The sequence below is a fragment of the Ixodes scapularis genome, unplaced genomic scaffold (assembly GCF_016920785.2).
Source record: "Ixodes scapularis isolate PalLabHiFi unplaced genomic scaffold, ASM1692078v2 PGA_scaffold13__105_contigs__length_92229423, whole genome shotgun sequence".
NCBI lineage: Eukaryota > Metazoa > Arthropoda > Arachnida > Ixodida > Ixodidae > Ixodes > Ixodes scapularis.
This window is the reverse complement of record NW_024609839.1, coordinates 23,927,731-23,952,390: the sequence shown is the minus strand read 5'-3', so window position 1 is coordinate 23,952,390 and position 24,660 is coordinate 23,927,731. Positions and strand designations below refer to the sequence as shown.

The following is a 24,660-nucleotide window of genomic DNA, read 5'->3' as shown; positions in this document are numbered from 1 at the left end:
GAATCGCGGAATAAAATTGTTCAGAAAGGTGGGTGCTCCGGCTTAGGGCTCAATTAATTTAAAACATATTGATAGTAACCCTGCACAATCACGAGCAATCCCACGAATGTGCATTTTCACAGACCTTGTTACTAGACGGACACTGGACGGAGTGTCTCAGTAGCGTTTTCAAAATGTTTCGTCATTCTGTCCATCACTTCGTGCGACTAATTTTGTGCAAACAGATCCTTTCTGAAAAACCAGTGGCATCTAGCGACTTATAATACCGGCGTAACATTTTTCACGGTAATGGCGGTGAAAACGTGGCATTTAAAACTGGGACACCGTCACTTTTGTACGTCGATGGCTTTTGAACATCAGTGGCAGATGGGAATATGTTCTTGGCTATGCAGAGCGCAAGTTTGTCCACATCTTGCGCAGGGTTCGCGGTGACGTCGGAACGCCGAGCTTCGATTGGCTCTGATTGGAAGGATGGTGGGTAGACCTCAATGCTAACTGCCTCAAGGTCTACCCACTATTCCACAACGCTGTCAGGTAGGAATCGAGAGACCACTTTTTGGGCGAGGCAAGCCCACCAGTTAGTGATATGTTGCGTGCACCCCACTTCTTTCTTGATTTGTTTCACTGTTGATAGCAACAAAAAAATTACCGGTCTGTATGATGCGGCGGCCCAATTAAAGCCCCCGATCAAATTCGCCACACGCGGCCAACTGCGGGCCGAGCAAACGCCAACCGATGGACAGTACGGATGTCCTACCACAAACGCCGACGCACTGTTCGTACCCAATTTGCGCGCTGTAACGGGCCGATGTCTAGAACGGGCCGACGTCTAAACGGGCACGTTTCGCGCCAACAGCTTCAGTGCGGATCGTACAAATCTTTTCGCATCAGCCGCCGGACAGCCATCATTAGCGTGCCGTAGATACCGCACACCCAGATGCTGGTGGCGACCCAAGTCGCCAGACTGAATTTCAGAAAGGGTCCATGGTAAGTGATCGAAGCGGTTCTGCCTCGTCCATCCACCCACAATCGCAATTTCCCCCCCCCCCCCCCCCCGACGTCGCAGTAATGTCACGCTTGTAGTGGTATATACGTTAAGCAACCATGCAGGTTCTCTCGCGTTTCCACCGCAATTATTTTCTCGGCACTGCCACCGCGTCCTCAGTCACTGGGTGCACGTTTCAACCGCCACAAGGGCGACAGTGTAGGACGGTCTGTTTCTCGACCCGTACTAACTCCCATTAGACAGCGAGGCCCTGCTACGTCGCCTACCGAAAGCCAGCACGAACAAATTGAGGTTAGGAAGAGAAGATGCTTTTGGCGTTGACAGTCCTACGACGGCATTTTGTTTTCGGCTGCATTATTTTTCCAGAGAGCGCAAGCAGTGGCCATTGGGTACTACAAAAATCTTGAGTGTAGAGCGGGTTGTCAACGCTGTGGCGAAGCTCGGTAGTAACGCCTTTGCTTCGCGTACAGCAAACCCAGGTTCAGTTCCCAAGGGCAGGAAGGAATCCGTTATGAGGATTTGGCAACACTGACGACGGACGCCCTACATCGCCAACTACAACAACATCAATAACTACAACATCAACAACAAACGTCATTTCCAGCAGCGGGAAGAGCCCACAACAGCTATCGCCGTAAAATAAAAAGCCCCCGTCTGCTTGAACGCCAGCATTCTGCAAGCCCTAGGGTTTACGTTCTGTGGGTGACTCTAGATCTCCTCGCAGATTATGCGAGTGCTTCTCCGACGAAGAAGCGCACGGATGCTGGAGGCGTTTGCACAATCACAGTTTTACTGGCGGTCCTTTCACCCGGGGAGCCGTCCTGGCGCAGCACGCCTGGCACGACGACATCACTTCACGGGTTTCATGTGCCACAGGCCGTCGTTGAGGTAGTGGATGTTCTCCACCCCGATGCCCTTGTTGATGGTTGCGCTGAAACAGAGTGGGAAAGGGTGGCACACAGTTCACGTCGCGTTCCTATTTCACTCGCTCCCGGATGGCTCCCAAAGTTAAAATGAGATGGCGGAAAACTTTCGTTCAAAATAAAGGGAAGACGCAATAAATTTTGTACTTTCAATAAATTCTGCCTAGAATTGTTCCTTGCCCTTCGTAACCCATGAAACACGCATTATTTTTATTTTGCCTTCCCGCAACGACAGTCGCAGAAAAGAAATGTGAGAAAAACGAGCAGCCTTCATCTCCTAAACTCGTAGCCAGAGCAAGTGGCCTCGCGATGTGGAGCCGATTATCGGCGACGCCAGCCACGCAAAACGGCGAATGAAAGGAGGTCAGTTTCATCTTTCAGCACGCGAAACACCATAATTTCTTGCGCTGCAGCGTAGAATCTGTGCTACATATGAAAGCAAAGTGCTTTATGGACGGTAAAAACCTTCTGTCAGTTGGTAAGAGTGACATGGTCTAAGCATAAAAATAATTACGAAAAACATTTTCTTCTTTAGACAGCTTGATTCCCTTATCTGGTTGACCTAGACTTCCGGTTTATTTTGGGGGGACTAAACTTTGCAAGGTGGACATTATTGAAAATCCTCAAGCCTCTTCGAAGAGTGACAAGCGATTGTGAAAAAACTAAGTACAGCTCTCCGGAAGGTCATCAAAGTAAGAATGAGGGTTCGCATTGGCTTTATTCAATGCACTTCGAACATTGTTCTTGAGTACATGTTTGAAGAAAACAATGAATGTCTTTGACAGGTTGGTAAACTTTGTAGCTAAGTACATTGTAGGGTACAATCTGCTTGTGACCACTGTCACAAGCAGATTCTCCTCAAGAAAAAAGAGTGAGAATTTTTATTTTGTGCTTTCACCCGAGATGGAGGATCGAGGCATTACAGATGGTGGTGATGAGGTCGCCGGGCTTTGCTTGTGTCTACAGGGAACATTATTTTGCTCAACCGAAAGCGTGATTCTAGCGTCGTTCTCGTCGAGAGTTCTCAAGAGTGTGAAGGCAAAGTACAACCCGACTGTACTTCAGCAAAAAATGTCAGCGAAGGTGTGGAATAATGTTGTTCAGGTAGGTGTGGTTCTGACTTGCAGCTCATTATATTTTTAAGATATTATTGGTGGGGAACCTACACGGAATTCCTACAGATGCGCGATTGTGCGAGTTTAAACTAATGCTGAACGAAACTTCAATGTTTCTCACATAAAACCGATGTTTTGCCTGACCTGTTAGTACAACCAAACTTTTCCCGTGTTAGACGATTCGTGAAAATTAGGTCTCTGCGTAAATTAGTATATGGAAGGCACGAGAATGTTTTTTTTTAGCACATCAACGCGCCACTATCAAATTTGATAATGTGCGTTACGACATTCGAACTGGCTGATGTTTTTAATATGTAGAGTTCTGATATTCTTTTTTACTTGTCCGCGAGTTCCCGCAGACAAAAACACGGAAACCTGCTACGAATCCGCTTGTCGGGCGTACCGGTACCGCAGGTTGCTCGGCTGATGTGTTTTCTGTTGGACATCACATGACGTCCAACAAGAATTAGGGGATGGGCGAAGTTTCGGAATTTTTATGTTACAGATGTTTAGCTAGAAAAAAGGAATGGGCGATCTCTTGGGGGAGGGCGCCCTTACAAAACCTTATGGTAATGTTTTTTTCTTAGTCAGTCCAAATTTCTTAAACAAAGGGAACTTGCTTGAGGGTTTGTTGTACCCCTAGGGCCAAGTTAATTAATGCCCATGGCAGTCACTATAAATCATGAAAAATTGGTTAATTTGTTACAGGGGTGGATTTATGGCTCAGGATTGAGCGAGCATTTGGCTGGTGAGGGGGACTGCAGAGAGATGGCGCCATCGACATATGTGATGTCACGGGCAAAGCGTTCCCTAGATCTATTTTGTTGACCTAACATGTGCTGTGTCACCGGAAACTAAACATTCCTTCATAAAAAAAGCTGGTGTGTGTCGCTTTTCGCACTAAAAAAAGTTGACCCTGGGGGCTAAGAAGGAGGGCATTGCTTCCTCCCACTTGAATCTGCCTATGATTAGTTAGCTAATACGCTAAACTGTTAATTACGTTCCAAAATTTGAACGTTTCAGGGCGTCATGTATTTGCAGATTGAACGCTGAACCTCAACACAGTATGGTTGTGCCAAAAAATTTTGATTAAGCAATCAATCAGGGTGTCTAGCAAATTATTATTTTGAAATTCGCCGACTTTTCCAGGTTTTCCCTGACAATTTCAGGTAAAATTCAGGTGAAATTCCCTGACCACTGTAGAGGCGGTTAAATATACAAGACCATTACAACACAAGGCATTGAGCACTGTGAGGATCATTTTGCATGGGCTTAATCCAACTTGCATATTCCGAAATATTTGGGTTCGTCCAGTCCAGATGAAACAAGCACTTTCTTGCTGCCGACATAGTCAGAGAAGAGGCCACTTCAAACACAATGAAAACACGACGCTCAACCACACACGTCAATAAATGAATGGCAGCATGGCCGCCAGAAGCACACTTTCAAACACTTTCGGCTTAAAGCTTGGATTTGGCTCTACAGCTTTTTCATTTGTTACTAAATCTAGTACCTCTAACTCGATCTGGCCTAGTGTCGAGCTCTCAATCCAACGTAATCCAAAGCTTGGACTAAATTTGTCGGCTGTCCTCTTTGCATTGGGTAGCACACTCTACATCGGGGGAGCAGAGCTTGCGCTCCGCTCCAAGCAGAATTTATTGCCTATTTTCCTGCCCCTAAGTCCTCAAATCTTTGCTCAGGGCACTCGATGGCGTTTCCGCCTCATTTTCCCTGACTGGGCTCATTTTCTGACAATATTCCTGACAATTCCCGGTTCTCCCGGTCGCTAGACACCCTGTTAGTAGTGGGCAAGATAGAGTGATAAATGTCATCCTGGTGCGTGAATTCAAACTGAAAGTGGGAAAAAAGCGGAGCCATCGCTGCTGGCCTCGGAGGGATCGATATCACTGGCGTTCTTCGGCCGCTTAGTTTTGGTTCGAGGCCATGTACAAGTGCGACATTCCTTGTCTTGTAGAGCTCCCTACTTATTTTTTAACAAAAAATTAATGGCACAGCTTGACCGTATTTAGGCCAAGAGTCCATCCTCCCAGTATACTTTATGTGCTCGACTAAAAATTTCAAAAGTTAATAAAACATTTTTGTTAATTAGCTAACTAATTAACCAAATTCACTTCTTGTCTAGTGGCCACCATAGCCAGCACCTAAAACAAACGTTTTTTTTTTTTTTCTTTAAATTCTGGACTGACTGAAAAAAAGAAAAAAGATGTCCTATAGGTAGTGAAAGCACTGGTATGTATTAATACTGATATAGTGAAATTTGTTTGCGAAAAAATTGTTCTTGCTCTATATAGGTTCTACTGCAGGTCACTTTTATGGGCAGAGAATTTTTTCTGAGGACAACCCACAGATGTCTAGAAACTATAATGGGTCCGGAGTAAATCTATTGGCATGTTCATTTCATAGTAATTGAGGCAAGTAGATATCCTTGCAGTTATATTATAGTCTGTCTATGCATTGTATCACTTTTCTATGATGCAACTCTTGCATTTCAATTTTGAGAAACAGGAACTTCTAGTTTAATGGCCTTGTTGGCACAGTATTTGTTTCCTGATGTTCACCAGGTGAATAGACATCAGAAAATCTTCATGTTACAGCAATATGAACTTAATAATCTAGACCCAATCAGTGGTGGTACACTTTGCACTTCTACCATCAACACTGTCTTCCAAAACATTTCCTTGAACTTGAGAAAACAAAGCATCCTGATCAGTATCTATTCTGCATAAAAAAAAATGAATTGTTTCACCATTAATTGTACCAGATTTCATGTAAGCCTAATTTAACTCTTTCCTGACCGCACCCATAAGCCATCAGCTTATGGTGATCAATGGTCTCCAAGCGCTGTCAAGAAATTAAATTTAGTGCGAAGAATTATGTGCCAAAATCTCGTTGACTCTAGTTTCGGTTTCAAATTAGGTTTAAGCTTTATCACAAGCTGATGGGCTGTCAAAAATAGCTGTGGGTTTGGTGGTGAAATCAAAGCCAAATTTGGGGTTTTCTTATGTGCCAAACCAACGATGGGCATCTGGCACACTCCAGCGAAAGACCAAGGATTATTTTCGGGGATCTATTGACGTGCAACCGAAAGCTCGGCTACACGCGCCTTCTCTGCTATAAGCCCCCGTCAGATTGCGGGCACCTCGGCGGTGATTCGAACCTACCACGTGGGGATACGTAGGCCGGCGCTTTTCTTCGAGCCACAAAGGCGGCTGTGGGAATGGTGGTTGCACTTGTCTAACATGGCTAAACGTCACTGTTCGTGTAACGTGACGCAGACCTAGCACGTGCACCTAGGGATCTGTTGAGGATTCCTAACGTCCACTGAATATGCCAAGGTTCCAAAAGAACACTTTTTCGGAAATTTCGCTCGGTGTCAATCACGCGCGCATGAGGGAAATCAATCAGATAGTCACGCGCTTCGCAGTGTTCAGCAATTGCGCTGAGTTCACGGTCGAAGTTACGCACGCCATTCTTTTGCTGGCGCATTCTTTCGTGAAAGTTTTGTCTCGCGGATGTAGGTGGCTGGGCTCTCTCTGCATGGGATCTTGTCTACCATGCCCTGTGCCCTTTGTCTTGGTAGTCGGTCCTTCGGTCTTGGCACTATCCGTCCCAGTGTGGACACTGGCTTGTGGGCCACTTGAACGCCTTCTTTTCACAAGCCTAATTTTTTAGGGTTTTGCGGTTGGAAAATTCTGTTTTAATTTAAACATAATTCAACTGTATTGTGGCATATTTATTAGAGCAAGAGCTTTGGCAACACTATAAATGATGTTATAGGCATTGCTTAAAGGCGGACCAGCAGAAATATTCTTCTGCCTGGCGAAAAGTCCTCCTCGCCCTCTTTCTTTCTTGTCTTGTAACACGGCGAGGCGAGGGGAAAGGTGCCCTTTTGCGCCGGCTTCTTCTGAGAGGATAAGCCGAGAAAATCCCCATTCTCAGCGACGGGCGATGGGTGCGGTAGCAGCGACCTCGTGACCTATGGGTAGCTTCAGCTCCTATAGCGTAATCTGCCCCATTTTTTGGCGCTCACCTAGCCTAGCCCCTCGAGTGTAGGTTTTACGGAGCTGCAAGGCTGCGCCCGCGCAGTCACCGAATTTCAGCTGTCGAAGGTCTTTGGTTTAGCCTCGGCAAAGTAAACGCATACTTGAGAGCTGCGATGCGTTCCCGCACCCGTTGAAAGAATGTTTCATAAATATTTTTGGTTGATCAAGGAGCTCAGAACACATGCGCGAGAAGGGGTGACTCAAATATGTAAGGATGACTTACATCTTCACAAAACATTCCATCTTCAAAAAAGACGGCTTATCAGGCTCAAACCTGCCTCGAATTGGGAGGGTCTCCGTTTTCTACCAGCAAGCACAAATATTGTGTGCGTAACTCACACTATATGATGGCCAACGAATGTAGGTGACATTTATATTTACGGATCCCAGCAACCACATGAGATGAGAAGGCAGCAATGGTGTGTGTCGATATTAAAAAGTTTTAGTGGATCGTCTTTAGCTCTTGGATAACCGCACCCTACAACAATATATACACAAACTCATCTCTGTTACGTCACGGCACAGTGGTGGCGCGTCGGACACACTTCCGGTCCGGGGCTGTGGGCGGAAGTGCCCATTTGAGACGTGCATTCCTGCGTTGTTTTGAAAGGAACCAGACAAAAATTTGCTGTCTCGTCAAAATGCTGCAACTGGGGCTGTACTAAGAGAGTCAAGAAAGGTTTGAAGGTCAGCTTTCATGCGCTCGGTTCGTCCGAGAACGCGGATATGTCCATTGAAAAGGGAAAACCAAACGCCATCGGACCAGATTTCTTGGGCGGGAAGCATTTTGGGTTAAATTCACGGACACTACTGGCCATCAAATTTATTTGTATTGTTCCAAAATGAACGCCGGAAAACCGTCAAGTTGTACGGACCACCTGCGAACTACGTTCAGTGCGTCTTCAAGTTCAAACGGTTACCTAATTGTTCGAACTGTCGTCTGCTCTTTCAAACGTTTCTGCTTGTCGTCTGCTCTTTTAGAGGACACTGGCCCATAGACCAAACGTGGGCCCGGTACTTGCGATAAGAATTAAGTGCAAGCCTCAAAAGACTTAAGTTTGAAGGTTGGTAAGCAGGCTCGACGTAAACAGTAGATACAAGAAGATGCTGATCCTTGTTACCACTGGCCATCACCGACTTGTTATGCCTGATTCACTTGGTTGGATTCTGCTTGCGATTTTCAGTATCGACGTCGACCATCTCAGCTACGGTTCACGCTTTTGCAGTCCGAGCGACGTCGCTACTGAAAATTGCGAGCGAAATCTCATCATGTGGATCAGGCTTTGGCGTACATTCTGCGGCATCTACGCGGAATAAATCGCCACATATCAGATTATTCACGCGCAGTTGTGCGGTGTAACGAGCCTCGTTAATTTCGCTGACGCTGCTCAAGTAGTCAGACATCGTTAGGAAGACGTAGAATCAACAATTCCAACGCGAAAAAGAGTGCGGGGACTCACACCGGCGCCGACAACATCGCATTTCAATGGTTTGTTTATGGGCGACGGCGAGCTTTTTGCCCACACCCCTATCGCGCATGCGCGGCGCCGGTGGCGTCCGCTAGGGGCGCTCCGGGCGCTCCGGTTTGTTTGTAAACATGAGTTGGTGTATAAGCTATAACCTTTCTGGGAGCATTCTTGATCGAGTGCGGCTATCGAAGCTTCTGGTGTTATAGTTCAGCGTTGCTTAAATCGGTGCTATAGCACGTGCTTCCACTTTAAAGTGTTTTTAAAGACATTAAAAATATAAAAAAATTAATCAAATGTAGCCGATTTTTTAAAATATGATATGCGTTTGTAATTTGTTTTTGCGAACACATTTTAAGTACACTGCCACAGTTAGCACGAACAAACTACAGTCAAACCCACTTATAACGAACGTGATAGTTCTGCGAAAAGTGGTCGTTTTATCAGTAATTCGTTATATCTGGACTTCCCTTTAAAACGTTATAATTAAGGAAAATGAAGCTGGTATAGGTAGTTTCACTCTGCCAGCTCTTTATTTAAAGAAACTGTTTGCACGATATTAACAGGCCCCCAATTCTAACGCGATTGCAGATTTAGCTTTCAGATAAATAAAAAGTAAATTGCTGCCAATTCTACTGCACAAGTAAAATAATGAACATTGACCCCATACCTCATAGAACAGATTTTATGAAACGCACTACACCACAAAAATAAATGCCGAGCACTAGCCCGACGATGGTTCTTCGCTGTCTACAGAGATAATTGATACTTGCTTTGGTCTAAAACGTTTTAAAGGGATACTTCAACGAAATTTGAAATATTCCCGTCGTGTTCAAAAATAGGTTGAATATGATTCACAATATCCGTAAATGACAATCGCACGTTTGTATTTTGATCCTGGTGGCTGTATTTTTCGTTATAAACTGCCCACTCTGGCAAGCGCTCGGAGAAGGCCCAGCTTAGAGCACGTGACATCCGACGCAATCGTGACGTAGGTCGTCTCAAGACGAGCAAAGCTACGGCGAGGCTGACGTCGAGAGGATGGCCTAGTCGTTCCAGCAACCGAAGCGGCTGCTTTTGTACGAATTTTGAGTGACGGGTTAATCTTCTATAATCTTTCAGGGGGACAATAGCGACTTCTGCGACACACAAAAGGGATTCTCGGGAAGAGGAGAGTTCCTCCTTCCCCCCTTCTCTCGTCGTGGCCGGAGACGAGACAACCTCCGTCACTAGCTGTCAAGGTTCCTAGACGGGCATTACGAGCGAGGCGTTAGCGACATCCACCAGGTGCTCTTTGCTAATCGTTTAATTATTTTTAAAATTCCTTTTCAAGACATTTTTAACAAGATATTGGTATGTTCCATGTGATACTGCTCTTTTGAACACATATAGACCAAAAAATGAGCGCCGAAATTTCGTTGTAGTATCCCTTTAAGTGCCGTGCTTCTTGCGCATATACGAGTGTGCGGCCGTGGCCTCTGGCAGGGTCGTCTTTCAAACAACACTTTGCGAGCTCGTCGAGTGGCTGGGATTGCGAGCTACGCAGTGCTGCTCCGTTGTCATCTTTTTCCGCCAGCGTGATGCCCTTTCGTTTAAACAAAGCCTCTTGGTGGATTTTTTTTTTTTTTTTTTCCCCATCTTGAAACGACAGACACGAAACCGTAGACGCGAGAGAGTGTGCATGATACCAAAATGGCGATGGATGGATGGATGGATGTTAATGGCTATTCCCTTTGTAACGGGCGGTAGCTTGCGCCACCTAGCCTAAGTCTAAAAAGACAAAAACGTGATTCCTCCCGCCCTTTTAAGACCAATTTTTCTCCCCCTAACTATCACCAGGCAGTGTGGGATATCACCAGGATGACCTTCGGGGGATCGGGCAAAAAAACTAAAAAACATCACCCCCGTGCCTCTTCCCCCCGGCAAGGGAGTCGCCAATTTTCCTCTGGTCAAACCTTTTCGGCGTTACCCCAGCACCGGACCCACTGGGAGACAGGGTTGAGACTTTGGGCCGGAGCCACGCGGGAGGGAGTCCCAATTTTCCTCTGTCCCGCCTGTTCCCAGCTGTGCTAGTTAGTTGTCCATCATTTAATTTTCCCTAGATAATTTCCACCAATCTTCTAATCGTCTCTTTGTCACTGTAATCTTTTTCTCTACCATCCCTCCATCGTCGCCAGTGAAACCCAGGGCCCCGGCCAAATCCGTTACCCCTTCAGGGAGGGCAGGACGAAGCCTCGTGCACTTCAAAACCAAGTGCTCCAGTGTCTCGCTATCATTATGGCAGGCGGCACATAATGTGTCGGTCTCCTGAAATTTAGCCCTATATGTCCTTGTCCTCAAAACTCCCGTTCTTGCCTCGAACAGCAAAGCACTTCCCAGTGAATTGTCGAATAGCTTTTCCTTTCTTATCTCCTGCTTTCGTGACCTGTACACTGCTAAAGCTGATTTCTCCTGCATTCTCCCCTCCCACATTTTCCTCTCCACCTCTTTCACCTTCTTTTTCACTGACATAGTCTGTTCAGCCCCATCACCAGTGTGTAGAGATTTAAATGTAAGCTTTCGGGTTCAATTTGTCCATTTTGTGTTTAAACTTTTCATGTATAAATACTTGAATACCTTACGTGCCCACCGCGTATCCTCCATTTCAGTCAACCTTTGTTCAAATTTCAACGTAAACAAACTGTAACAATGGCGATGGGGCTAGCCAACTTGTACCGAGCATTGAGCTCTTCTTGAGCTGCATACAGTTCGCATAGAACGAACGCGAACAAACGAACGCAGCACGGCAGGAGAGTTGACCCTCGTCCTCTTCTCCTTGCCGCGCGCGCACAATGAGCAGACTACGCGACCCGAGAGGACGTTTTCGTTTTTGTAGTTTTGTTTTCTCCCCTGCTACGATGCTGTGAAAATGACCTTGAGCGTCTCGCGGACCGCCACGCCTGGCATCTCTTTTAATCTTCGTTTTTTTTTTTCTTTTTCTTCTTCTTTCCTTCTTGCTTTTTTTTTTTTTTTTTGAAAGCAGACTTTATGTTCGTTGTAACAGTATGATGCTTTAAAAAACGGTCGTTTTATTTGGACCAATTTTAATGGGCAGGGCCTTGAACTCGTATATTTTCTGAAAGTTGATCGTTATAACCGATAGGTCGTTATATGTGGGATCATTATAAGTGGGTTTGACTGTATTTCCGCTCTTTCTAATTTTGTTTTATAGAAATAAATGATGTTTAGAAAACTCAATGCAATTATCCAACCTAAGTGGCAGAGCTCAGTGCTACAGAATACATGTTGCTGGGCAGAAATAGTAAAAAGCGCCGATGTCGCATTCAAGTTAAAAGTGCCACGTAATGCACGCACACCGCTTCAAGGGCGTCCGGACATTTCATCAAACGCCGTTTCATCGAATGCCGTTTCATCGAAGCCGTTTCATCGAACACCGTTTCATCGAACGACGTTTCCTTGAACGCCGTTTCATAGAAGCCATTTCATCGAACGCCTTTTCATCGAACAACGTTACAGTCTGTAATATTTTGGAATTTAATTTTTATACACAACTTCATCTAATTCTCTCTTTTTTTTTTCTTTTGTTTCTGTTTTTATATCACTGGGTGCAGTGACAAGATAAGTTCCATCGTGAACATATCCTGCTTCAAGAAGAAAGCCTCCATGAAACAATGACCCCTCTCCATGTCACATGAAACAATTAAAACAGAGACAAAAACAGAATGCACGGGCACTTAAAAGTGTATTGTCTGTCCTTCACTTGCAGCGTCGTGGTTTCAGTCATGTATGTACATGAGTAAAGATTTTCAGTAAGTCGCCTACCCAATTGTTTTTATTTCTTTTTATGCCAATTGTTTTTTTATTTTTAGTAATTTGACACCACCTTCAAAACAATTTCACAAGCGACTACCTTAGTCTTAACAAATGCAAGGTGAAACATCTATAAAGCACTGTTATGCCCCAAAACTCGGTACAGAGCCATAACAGAAAAATTCGATGAAACGGCGTTCGATAAAACGGCTTTCGCTGAAATGGCGTTCGACGAAATGTCCGCTATCCTCAGAAAAATTGAGGTTCAGGCTTGGTCGGAAATTGCTACGGTTACACTCGTACGCTTTTTCAGTTCTGTCTCGCATATATAAGCCTCTTGCTCAAATAAACAGGGGCATCTAACTTTTCGCTCATCTTGGCCTTTAGCGCGACTGTTAACAAGTTCTAAAACGGACAAAGCAAAAGTGATTTAATTAGCTCAGGATTATAGGCTGAGCGAAATATTTACAAAGTTCGAGGTTCCCTGAGTCGTCTTTTGTATTCAATTCCCCCTCCCCTCACCACCACTTCCTTCCTCTAAATAAACAACTTAGATTATTTTATGAACCACCAGTCATAGAGCGTACTCGCAAAACGTCTATTTCGCGTAAGAAAGCGTAAAAAAGGCCTTGTTTAAATGTTCGAGCAATGAACTGGTCTTCTTACTGTGCGTGACACAGCTAACACAAACACAATAGTATTGATATTTTTACGCAAGGGCCATGCAGAATTTAGTGTATATAGAACAAATTGATGCCTCCTAAGTTGGTGCCCAACGGAAGCACTCTTTACCGAATTGTCTGTTTAAAAATAACAACTTTTCAACAAAAAAATAAGACAAAATAACACCACTTTTTTGGGGGCCACTGAATTTGCTGATTCACTCCGTTAGCGTTGATTGTGCAGCGGTATGCGTACATTACGCCACACTGTTAGCGCAAACACGACATCGGCGCTTTTTGCTATTTTCCCCAGCAACGTATTGCCTCGCACTAAAATCTACCGCTTAGGTTGGATACTCGCAGTAACAGTTTCCTAAACATCATTCACTTCTAACAAGGAAAAAAAAAGTGGGAAACACCGGCGATAAATTGTTCGTGCTAACTGCGTGGCGCAGGGTACCTACAAGTTTTTTTACAATAATAAATACAATTCTGTGTCACGTAAAAAAAAAATTGTCTGCTTTTCCTTTAGTTTCTTTGAGACACCACAAATACTTCGAAGTGGCGGCCCGGGCTATGGTAGCAATACAAGCAACGTTGAACCATAACACGGCATGCTAGACTCGCCAAAAACTGCTTTAATATTGTCTTTTCGACTCCATAGCCGCACTCGATAAAGAATGTTCACAGCGAGTCTAGCTTACATTTCGTTGTGGGGTACGGACCTTACGGTTATCGAAGTGGCTAAAAGCGACCCACTAAAACTTTCTAGAATTGACATCCACCCTTGATGCCCTCTCACCTCAGGTGGTTATTGGGAATGTGTAAATATGAATTTCATACATTTTGCTGGCCATCATGTTCTGCGAGTTAGACACACAACAGGGCATTTTAGTAAATCGTTTTCAAAGGCCCGCTGCCACTTCAGGCGCGCGCTTCAGAGAATGCATCGAAGTGGCAGCGCGAGCTCCCGCTAAATATAGCGTGGCCTGAAAACATAGTCTGCTAAAGTTCTCCAATAATTCGTGCTCCCTGCTAGAAAACTGAGACCTTCTAGAAGATGCCCACGCCTGGTACATCGTTTTCTTTTCCATCGATCCCAATTCGAGGCAGGTTTGAGCGTGATAAGCCGTCTTTTTTGAAGATGGAATGTTTTGTGAAGATGTAAGTTATCCTTACATATTTGAGTCACCCCTTCTCGCGCATGTGTTTTGAGCTCCTTGATCAGCCAAAAATATTTATGAAACGTTCTTTCAATGGGTGCGGGGATGCATCGCAGCTCTCAAGTATGCGTTTACTTTGCCACAGGCTAAACCAAAGACCTTCGACAGCTGAAATTCGGTGACTGCGCGGGCGCAGCCTTGCAGCTCCGTGAAACCTACACCCGAGGGGCTAGGCTGGGTGAGCGCCAAAAAATGGGGCAGATTACGCGATAGGAGCTGAAGCTACCCGTAAGTCACGAGGTCGCTGCTACCGCACCCATCGCCCGTCGCTGAGAATGGGGATTTTCTCGGCTTATCCTCTCAGAAGAAGCCGGCGCAAAAGGGCACCTTTCCCCTCGCCTCGCCGTGTTACAAGACAAGAAAGAAAGAGGGCGAGGAGGACTTTTCGCCAGGCAGAAGAATATTTCTGCTGGTCCCCCTTTAACAGATGTTTGTCAATAAGCATCACTTTAATTTCCAATGTTGTCCTAAGCCTGCATGCGTGTTTTATGTTCCCAACAAGGGGCACAAAAATTCTAAATATGAGGGAACTGCGCTTGAGGCTATGACAAAACTAAGGTAGAACACAAGGAAAGCATTCTGCTGGGGATGTGAGGTGTAGTAGCTGTGTTTCCCCAATAAACGCATTCCTTCGTTGAAAACTAAACGTTACAAAGGCTGCGCTCCGACGAATCGAAAATAGACAACGTCAGTTAGGGTACACTAACTTTCAGAACTAACAGCCATAGGTGAAGGGCACATTTTCTATATTTAGAATTTTTCTTATTTGTCGTTTATAATTTGACATAGCTGTAGAAGTTTCGGCGTTTATAAACCTTTCGCACATGCATTGTATTTTCAAAATAAAAATTTCTCAAATCTTTTTTTCCCACATTTCCCCCAACCTGTTTCTTTTGAAAGAACTAAGTGGTCACATGTGGTGCTCAATATATGGAAGTTAGTTAGGAAAATAAGAGCGATTGCATGAATCCTTTGAAAATTGCTACTTTTCCCATGGTTTGGAAAGAGTTAAAGAAGAACATAGGGGGGTCGTGAAAAAGTTGCTGGTGGCAAAAACTTATGACATTGCGCATGCCAAAATCCCTTACAGGGTAGAAAACAATATCGGGAGAAAAGAACAAAATCAAGCATTGTAAATTGGGAGTGTCAGAAAATAGTCCATCAGAATAAAGACTGATTCCCGTGGAGGGTTTCCCCTGATCATCATTTAGGCAAGATTGTAAAATCGTTTCAGTGCACTTTTCAGAAAAGTAAAGCTTAAAGACCGGTAATGTTTTCCTGGCAAGGCACCTACGCATGCCCAGTGGTTCATAAAAAAATGACGCAGACAATCTCAACATTTAAGAAAGATCTTCCTCATAATCTGGAATTCTGAGTTTTTCTTTGCAACCGTGTGATGCCATATTTGAGCGTTTTGCACAAAAACAATAATGATTTGTTGTGATGTCACGGGCCATCCAAAACGGTTTTTGAAGCAAAAACACGGAAGTTCAAAAGTCAACTTACATGTCGTCTGTCGACATCGCTGTGTAACCGATTGCCAGGGAGTGTTCCTTGCCCTCTGCCATGATTGCCTAGTCACACGGGTCAAGGACACAACTGGAGTCAATCAATCGGTTCGTCCATACACCATTTCTAAAGCAGGATGCTTCTAAAGATTATATTTCAAATGGAGAACATCATGAAATGTTGCCATGGAAACATGACGACACAGCCAGGTATCTGTATGAAAACCGCTTTGTCCCTTGCTAGGAACCCAACACCAGACCCCTCGCTCTGCAATCGGAATGTTCTACCCAACTGACAAAAAACGAAGGCACTCAAAACAAGTCACCTCGCACTTCTATGCACCATAGTGGTTAGGACTTCTGGCTCTCCTCCGGCAACCAGTTCTTGGAAGCAAGCAACGATGAGACAAAAACTGATCCGACGAATATCCCCGAAAACTGTTGAAATTAGACTAGCCTCTTAAATACTGCAATTATAATGTGATTTAGACCAGTGATTAAAAAGTCGATTGGAAATTTTCAGTTAGTTAACCAACTTATCATGACGATTATTCTCCCGTCTGATGTCAACCGAGCCCCATTAACACAGAGCAGAGGTGGCATTCGTGTAATTGTCACCCACCTCTTTATGTAAAAAATATGTTTGAATTAAAAACAAACACCTTGTATGTTTATAACATCAGACGTGCAAAAAACAAAGACGCATGGATCTTCGACTTCCTAGAAACATATGGATATGAGGGGTATCTGCTTCTTAATCAACTTTAATAAGGAAAAGGGATCTAACTGTTATATGAAGAACAACTTCACGGTAAACCTGTCAAGCCAGGTCGGCATTCAGTGAAGGTAAGCGTCACAACCGGTTAGCTCACTTACTTTGGTTCTTCCATTCGTTTTAAGAATTATGAGAAAAGGCACTATGGTGTAAGGCGTCCAGCAACCATTTCTCGCTTTCACGAGAGGGTTCAAAAGAGAAAGTGCGGCAAACGTGCCAGTCTGACACGTGTTTGAGCCAGCGTAACTGCGGCAATTTTCTTCTTTCTTTATTTAAGGGGGCACACCCCCCAGGAGGGTCAACTTTTGGACCCTTGGCTTAACATTAACGAAATTTACAGGGTAGGCTGGTGGTCATGCTAGAGGGTGCATAACAAAATTTCATGTCTGTAGGTTAAGCGGGAAGGAAATTAGGGCAGCTTTTATCAGCAACACGCCTACATTGTTTAGTTAATCTAAAAAAGGAGCCACCGGTCGCCATGGGACAGACCAAACGACCTTGAGAAAGCGGGTCAAGGTCGCAGGTAAGGGACGCAAAGGATACGACGACAGTTCCTTTCGGCACGTTGCTCATCCTGGCGCCGGGGGACGTCAGGCCGGGGCACATGATGTTGGCACCACTCAGCACAAACCGGATGGCGCCTTTGTCCACTTGCTGCCACGGACAGATGAAAGGGTCTGGGGGTGGCCAGGGAAGACGCAGACCACTTCTTTTATGCTCATTAAGAGGACACTGCAACCAAATTCTAGCACCTATTTTATTGTCTAAATGTTAACCACGTTCTGGCCACACCACGGAGACACTAATGATTTGCTCGAAAAGGCATCAAAAAGCTATTGAGAATTAATAAACCGGACGTCGTTACGTCACTCTTAACTTAAAAGCAGCACCGCTCCATGGAAGTATGGTGGCAAACTGCAAGCGCGCGAGCCCCATTAAAATGGATTTTCCTTCTCTCCCGGCCTATTCAGGTCCTCCGGGGAGCAAGGAGGGGCAACTAAAATGGCCAGGTTGTAACGCATTGACGACACCAAGTGCCGGATCTCACGACCACGTCAACACCCAAGCAGCTTTGCCCGCGCTGGGCCAGGTGACGTCACGTCTCCCAGAACGCATTGTGTTGTCCGAGGGCTGATGTTCTAGCGTTCGCTGGAACTGGTCCTTTAGAACGAAAACCATAGCCATCCATTAAAAATACAAGTGTGCGATTGACATTACCAGGTAGAGTTGATCATGTTTAACTTATCCCTGAACACGAGAAGTATTGATTCAGTATCCCTTTAAAACACCGCTTTTCATCTTGGCTACTTCTACTTGTCCCTGTCCGAAGTAACCATGCGCTCTCGCTATGTTTACCCGACTATGGGGTGACCAGAGATCCCGTTTTAGAGGTTCATTCCTGCTGCCCAGTCATTTTGTCCCAATAAAGCCAAATGTTCCGTTTTCCCGGAAACTTTCTCGCAAAACTTGCACCGAGCGAGAGGAAGAAAACAAAAGATGCTTGCACGTTACATTTTATGAGAATAAGCATACTACAAAAATGTTACCTCCCATAGAGTACAATTTCAAAATATTTTTTTGTGTGGTTCCATTTGACAATATGTTTTGTTTGCACAAACATGTGTACTGGGCACTTCTTTAGACTGGGTACTATATTTAGCATGCCTCGGTTTTGTAAAGTCGGTAAAAGAGCCGCTTGTGTACTCAACTACTCAATGGAAATCCCCGAAAGGGTGCGTGTTCTTGCAGCGAACTGAATAATGAGGAGTAGCAGAGCCTTCTCTTTCTGTGTTACTACCTCCCACTCTCCTCACACATGAAGTCCCGTTTTCCACTCTGAGGATTATAGTCCCTTTAGACCACTGGCCCAAAGGATTGTTTTGGTTCAGATGCCTCCTTCTGCGGGTATCTGGGCAGAAAGGGACGAGAAAACACTCACAAAGAAAAACAAATGCAAAACAAAATCACACAAAATAGTGAGACTTCATGCTGGCAGCATTTCAGTCTCAAAGACATTTTAAGCAAAGGAATAATACTGAAAAGCGCCTCCTCGGCACCGAAACTCCCCTACCCTATAAATATAATAGTCTTGTTGCGATATATCAACAGGATGCTGAACGGAGGCCGTAAAGTGGTTCCGCACGAGAAACTTGAAGATTCGGGGTTTCTTCCGAACGCTCTATGCTTCGCGATTTTCCAATGGGCACGGTGACGACAATTTACCGGACGAGTCAAGCGGATCGTTGGTTCCTCGAAGGGACCGCACTGCATAAATCGTTTTTTTAATGTGTTGAGCTAAAAGTGATTTCGAAGTGGACAGATGAAGTCTGAAATTAGTATGTAGGGATGTACAGTTTCCACCAATGTAAAAGACCCACTCAGAGCGCGTGGCCAAGGTGGCAGCTAGTCGGGGGGCTGCTCGAGTTTTGTCCGATTCCATTTTGCTCTGTGGGGGAGGGAAAATGCTTCCTCAGTGGGCGCCAATTCAGTTTGGTTGCATCATCGAATCATGCTGTTTAACACCTCAGTCTGTGGTACAGAAAAGGAAAAAGCTTTTAGTCAAAGGAACAGACACGAAAGGGGACATCGTTCTTTGTCTGCTACTCCGACAAAGTTTTTTTTTTCTTTTCTGCACTACAGACTTGGGTGTTAAACGACGTGATTAGCCACCACCAGCTCGCTTGCGCACTTACAGCCTTTTCGCAGCATTATCGAATTTCGCTACGCCTGGCCATGAAACACGACGTGCTCCCGCCTGCCATCTTCTCGGCTGCGCGCTCTGAGAGGGTCTTTTATACTGGTGGAGACAGCGCCTAAGGTACCCTTAACAAGAGCGACCGTTAACTGTATCTTAGGAACCTTTTTAAACTGGCTTCTGCAACCCTGCCACCTTCTCATTCATCCCCACGCACTTGCGACTGCAATGCACCTTCCACCCCCATAGCCGCAGAGCAGCACAAGTGCAAGAGCGCGATGTGGCTTATAACCACTCGATGTCACGAAGTGAGAATGTTACTAATGCAATTTCCTGCTTTGAGGGGGGAGGGGGGGGGAATTATTTTTTTGCAGGTTTTTGGCGGTACAATTAAAAGTGGGTGAACTCGCCTGCTGCATCAAAACCAGGAATTACTTAGCAAAGTATGTGCTGGGCTGGTTGGTGCACATTTAGGCACAAAATAAAATAGCACAAAACAAAAAGGCAAGAACGAGCAGGTACACAGGACAGGCACTACCATAGAACATTGAAGAGGGCAGACCGTAGAAAGAATGCAATCTAGTAAAGCAAGTTGCTGGACTAACGAAAATAATCCCTGGAGAAGGAGAAAAAGAGGGACAAAGGACAAACTAGTTAACATTTATTTTCCAATGGGCCCTTTTCAATGTTCTACGTTAGCACCTGTCCTGCCTACTCTCTTGTCCTTGACTCTTTGGTGCTACTTTATGTAGTACCTAAATAAGAAAGCAACATTTGGATGGAGTGACCTTCAAAGGTGCACTAAAGGGGCTTCTCATTTCCGTCTTTTTGTTAATTCCGAAAACAGACATGCCCGGAAAGGTCTCTGACTCACACTTGTGGAGCAGTCGTAGCGTGGGGAAGTACTGCCCTTCCCTCTGCCGGAAGAACAGCAGCTCTCCGTTGCCGTTCACCAGGATCTCAATGTGGTCGTGGCTGCATTGAGAGAAAGGGTGCGCCGTGGAACGTTTGTAGCAGGGTAAGTCGGTACGTGTCACGAGGGAAATAAAAAAGTGCAGAAAGGACACGGGGACAAGTGATGCGGCGGGTAACGGCTCGACGAAAGCATGTAAAGCTTTGGTCCGTTTTACGGTGTCTCATCCTTTAGCGTGACTGTATTTTAAAAGGCAACTCCGCTCAATTTAGAAAATTTCTGGATTTTGAGTGATTTCACATTAAAAAGCAGTAATAGCGGGCACTACGTCGATTCTTTCGCGATAAATGGGGCCTCTTTTGTGAGATCTTACTTTAAACGTGAGCACAAACCGAAACCGCACCTTTGGCTCTGAGAGGTCGTGCGCTACACGACAATGAAGAGGGATCGGGTGGGCCACCGGTAGGGCGGGAGTATGCAAGGTGCAAGTGCCGTTTGCACCGCATTCCTCACTATGTTTTGGCGCATACAGTGTCCGCAACGTCTGCACTTCTTTGGGAAAGGCGAGAAACAATAATTTCAGCCGGCGAGACGACGACAACAATTGGGACACACGAGACGGAGAGACGGCCAGACGGCTCCCAAGGCTGAGAAGCGTGCGGCACAGGAATGTTACACCAAACACGTGGACACCATCGAGCCAACGCTGAGAAGAGACGCCCTGGCGTCACCTGTTACTTGATAGGATGGATGCTTGAGCGAGTTGGTGAACCATATTCTACGGTGACAGTGCAGAGTCACCTGTTACACTTGCCCGAAGAAGTAAAACCAAACAAAAAGTAGCAATGCTGATGACGCTCAGCTCAATGTTGGCTATGCCCAGACCGTAGCCTCGAATACGCCCTTGATTGCACCTCAGTGCACCCGCTAGAGTCAGCCGATTTCGGCAACTCGGTGAATTCCAAAGTTTGCCGGACCGTTTAAGAAACTTTTAGAAAGAGCTAGGTCATAATATTTGATGCATGGTCTTCCTAGGTGGTACTAAAATGCTCTGCATTATATCTTAAAAAACATAAATGAAGCAGTCGCCCTTCAAAGTAAGGAAAAATGGCAGTCTATAGTCAGCACTGTGTCTGTACGGTATTCCTTCTTTTTTGCCGTGTTTTGTTTCTGCTTTCTTTTAATTTTCTCGCAACAAGTACACTTCGGGAAGTGTTGCACAACAGAACCACTCCACACAAACCACTTAGCATTTTACAAGCAAAAAGGGGAAAAAAAAAATGTGTGCTTTTGCTACTCAATTTTTATTTTATTTAATAAACAACAACTTAGATCAGGGACAGATTTACCAACCGGCAGAGAAGGCAGCTGCCCAGGGTGGTAGAATTCGAGGGGTGGCAATTTTCCGAGGGTGTCTATGCCATACTACATTTAACTACAACTTAGTAATGGCAAAGGCCACAGTCCCAACGAGCCAGTGAGCAAAGTCGGATACGAGACGCGCGGCAACCTATCGTCGGAGCGCGCTCCTCCTGCAGAGGGCTGTCACGTGTTCTGCTCAGTGGCTTTTCATTTCCCAAACACATATGGACCGTGGTTTTGTTCCGTGCAGCTTGATGCAGTAACGGTGGCCTATTCGTGGCTTGCACCGACGTCCCATCAGCAGCCACATTGTCCCCTGGGCACCACGCATCTTGCATCGCCGAATTTGTTTTTCTCCGCAAGATCAGGCAGGAATGGCAACAGGCATGGGGCAATGACGTCATTTACGTGCGCGCCACATATCTTTAAACGCGGTAAATGCCCCGGTGCACGCAGCCGTCTCCGGTTTGGACTGGACCACGGATTCGACTGGTTTCGTGATGCCGAAGCGCGGTCAAGAGCTTATGATATCGGTGGAAGCAATACCCAAACAAACGAGTGAAATATGAACGTCGTCATTCAGTGCTGTCACACGGAAACCGACCACAGTCGGCGACAGGGTTAAAGCGCAGGACAAACTCCTGCCCGCAAAGCCCACCGCTCTCTCCACGAATGCAAGAGGAGGGGCCGTTCAAAACCGTCTAGATGACAAGGCCATAGTGCTGACATTTTTGCGCCACCAGCGAAGGCCAACGCTGGACAGAGATTGGAAACGAGTGCTGCGTCAGTGCTCGGCTTCAAGTTGTGACCAGCGTTGGCCTTCTCTGATGACGACGTCTCTATCAGCACTAAGGCTTTGCTCTCTAGGTGTTGGGCCGGTACCCCCTTGCCTCCTCTCCAGAGGTTCGCTCTGCAAAAGTGGCAAGAGTGGAAGGCCTTGGGGGGGAAGCTCTCTTGCGCAGCCCTCACCACTTGACGATCCTTAGCGAGTCCTTCTTGGGCAGGATCTGGTTGATGTAGTTCTCGACCGTCGGGAACTGCTCCACGATCTTGTTCTTGATGGCCTTCTGCACCGACGACTTGAGCTGCGTGATGCCGGACACGTGCTCTTTCTCGTCGAATCTGCGTCAAATGAATGGAGTGAGTCCGTTCATCGAGGATAAAACACACCCCGCGTTGCCCAATGTCGCCGCTCAACGGGACGCAAGTGCAAACATTTAGGACGCGCTGAAAGCTTAGACGGCGCTGATTAAATTCGGACATATGTCGCCAATCAAGAGGGAAGCGTCAGTCAAGGAGCACAACTGCGTCGTCGGCGAGGCAACACATTTCAATCGGGAACTGGGTTTGACGCGGTCCCAGACCTGAACGTGTCGTGTACCCGGGATTAAACTGTACGTTAACGGTTGCGACTGAGGGCTTCTGCTATGAAATTACGCGAGAGACAAAAGAAAATGTATACTTTTTGAACATGTTGACGCCGGGCAGCAGGCAGCCGGTTTCTCCGAAATGTCCGAGATGCTCCGACGGCTTTCCGACCACGACCGTTTCCGACAGCCGACAGATCCGATTCAGAGGTCGTGTTCCAAAATTTACTCGATCTTACTCCAGGGTAAGGGTTTGGTACCTTTGCGTTCGAAAACCTACCCCCGCCTCTACCGTTGCGCAACCCACTGTGGCGCAGGTGGTGCAAGTGTGTTGTCACGTGACCCAACCCGCCGGAAAATCCAGTAGTATCCAGTCACCACTCGGCTCTATTTGGAATACAGCCAGAAATTTGGAACGCAGCCCATCATCCCACCGTTACTAGATCAACTCCAGCCACTCTGAGCCACTCCAGCCTACTCTGCAGCCTACTACAAAACAGATCAGTGGTTAAACCTTTGAATTAGGCAGTATCTTGCGTCACCTAGCTTAAAAACCTTTACTTTGTTTTTTTTTCTTTTGCTAAGATTTTTAATGGATCTTGTCTTTGGTTAAATCGGTTAAATCCAAGTTAAATCATGGAACCCACCATTCCAACATTTCACTTGCTTCACTTATGTCGCGTGAACAAGGCTACCTCCGCTGAGTAATCAGCAGTAGACCTGTGCGCCGGTCAAAAATCGCCGGCGGCGGCGCGCCGGTGTTTGTACCTCCGTAGGGAGGCTGTAGTGAGGGTGGGCGCAACTCAAAACCTGGAGAGCGTTTGCAATTTAATGGCGGCGCCTGAGGGAAAGGATTCGAGAAAGGATATGCGCCAGTGTTGCCTGCACGAGAGCAGGCGCCCGCTCTGTTGCAACTCTGTTGCTCCATGCGCCTTTCCTCCTCTCGCCTCCCATTGCAAGCAACGAGTGCCTTGGCGCAGCCTCTCTCGCTTCCTTCTCGCTCCGAGAATTGCAAACGTCGAGCGGAGAAAGCAAAGTTGCCAGACAAGCAGCAACGTCCAAGATGGCAGAATTTACCATTTTTCGCGTTAAAAAAATACTTAACCTATCGCAACAAAACTGGTGGCTATGGAAAAGTAATCATTTATACCTTGTGTAAATTATTCAAGCACCTTAATGGGCTTTTCTTTCCCGAGTTGGGAAAGAAAACGACCCTTTGCCCCATAGACTCCCAGCAAAATTTAGCAATTAAATGGCGTCCATGTCCCGCGATCGCCGATCTAGCAGTTGCACCCACCCTCACTTGAGCCTCCCTATACCTCCGGCGGCGGCGTGTTGACGGCGCGGGAATCAACGGATCGGCGGCGGCGTGGCGCGGAAGAGGGGGGGGGGGGGGGGGGGGGGGGTGTAAATTAGAGGGTGAGGGGGAGAGAGAAAGGAGTCGAAAACAACATACAAATACCATAAAAAGGAACACACTTTTTTATTTTATTTTTTTCTGGAGAGGTAAACATAGCCTTCGCTGGTGAAGAGTGCGTCCGTTAGAAGAATCAGGCACTTCGGCGTCTTGTTTATTCTCGTTTGTGAGAATATGTCGCCGGCTGGCAGCCGCGCCGCAAAATCCTCCGCAAGACGAGGACCGACGGCAACAGGTATTTTATCACCGCGTTCCGCCTCACCACGCGCTTGTCGCACGCCCCGTGCCTAACAAGTCGACCGAGCACGTCCTTCGATTTATAGAACTTGTACTCATTCGGTACGCCGCAAGCCG

The 24,660-nt window shown here is 46.1% G+C and overlaps 1 protein-coding gene across 1 annotated transcript; it reads right to left on the bottom strand.

Moving 5' to 3' along the window:
• Positions 1-1,778: 1,778 nt before the first annotated feature.
• LOC8029875 (malignant T-cell-amplified sequence 1) lies at positions 1,779-23,234 on the bottom strand. The gene is made up of 6 exons (XM_029990759.4): positions 22,985-23,234; positions 22,492-22,644; positions 20,122-20,222; positions 17,096-17,229; positions 15,776-15,843; positions 1,779-1,937 (listed from the first exon to the last, which is right to left on the bottom strand). The coding sequence occupies exons 1-6, from the start codon at positions 22,993-22,995 to the stop codon at positions 1,856-1,858; spliced, it is 549 nt and encodes a 182-aa protein (XP_029846619.1). The 5' UTR covers positions 22,996-23,234; the 3' UTR covers positions 1,779-1,855.
• Between the last annotated feature and the right edge of the window lie 1,426 nt (positions 23,235-24,660).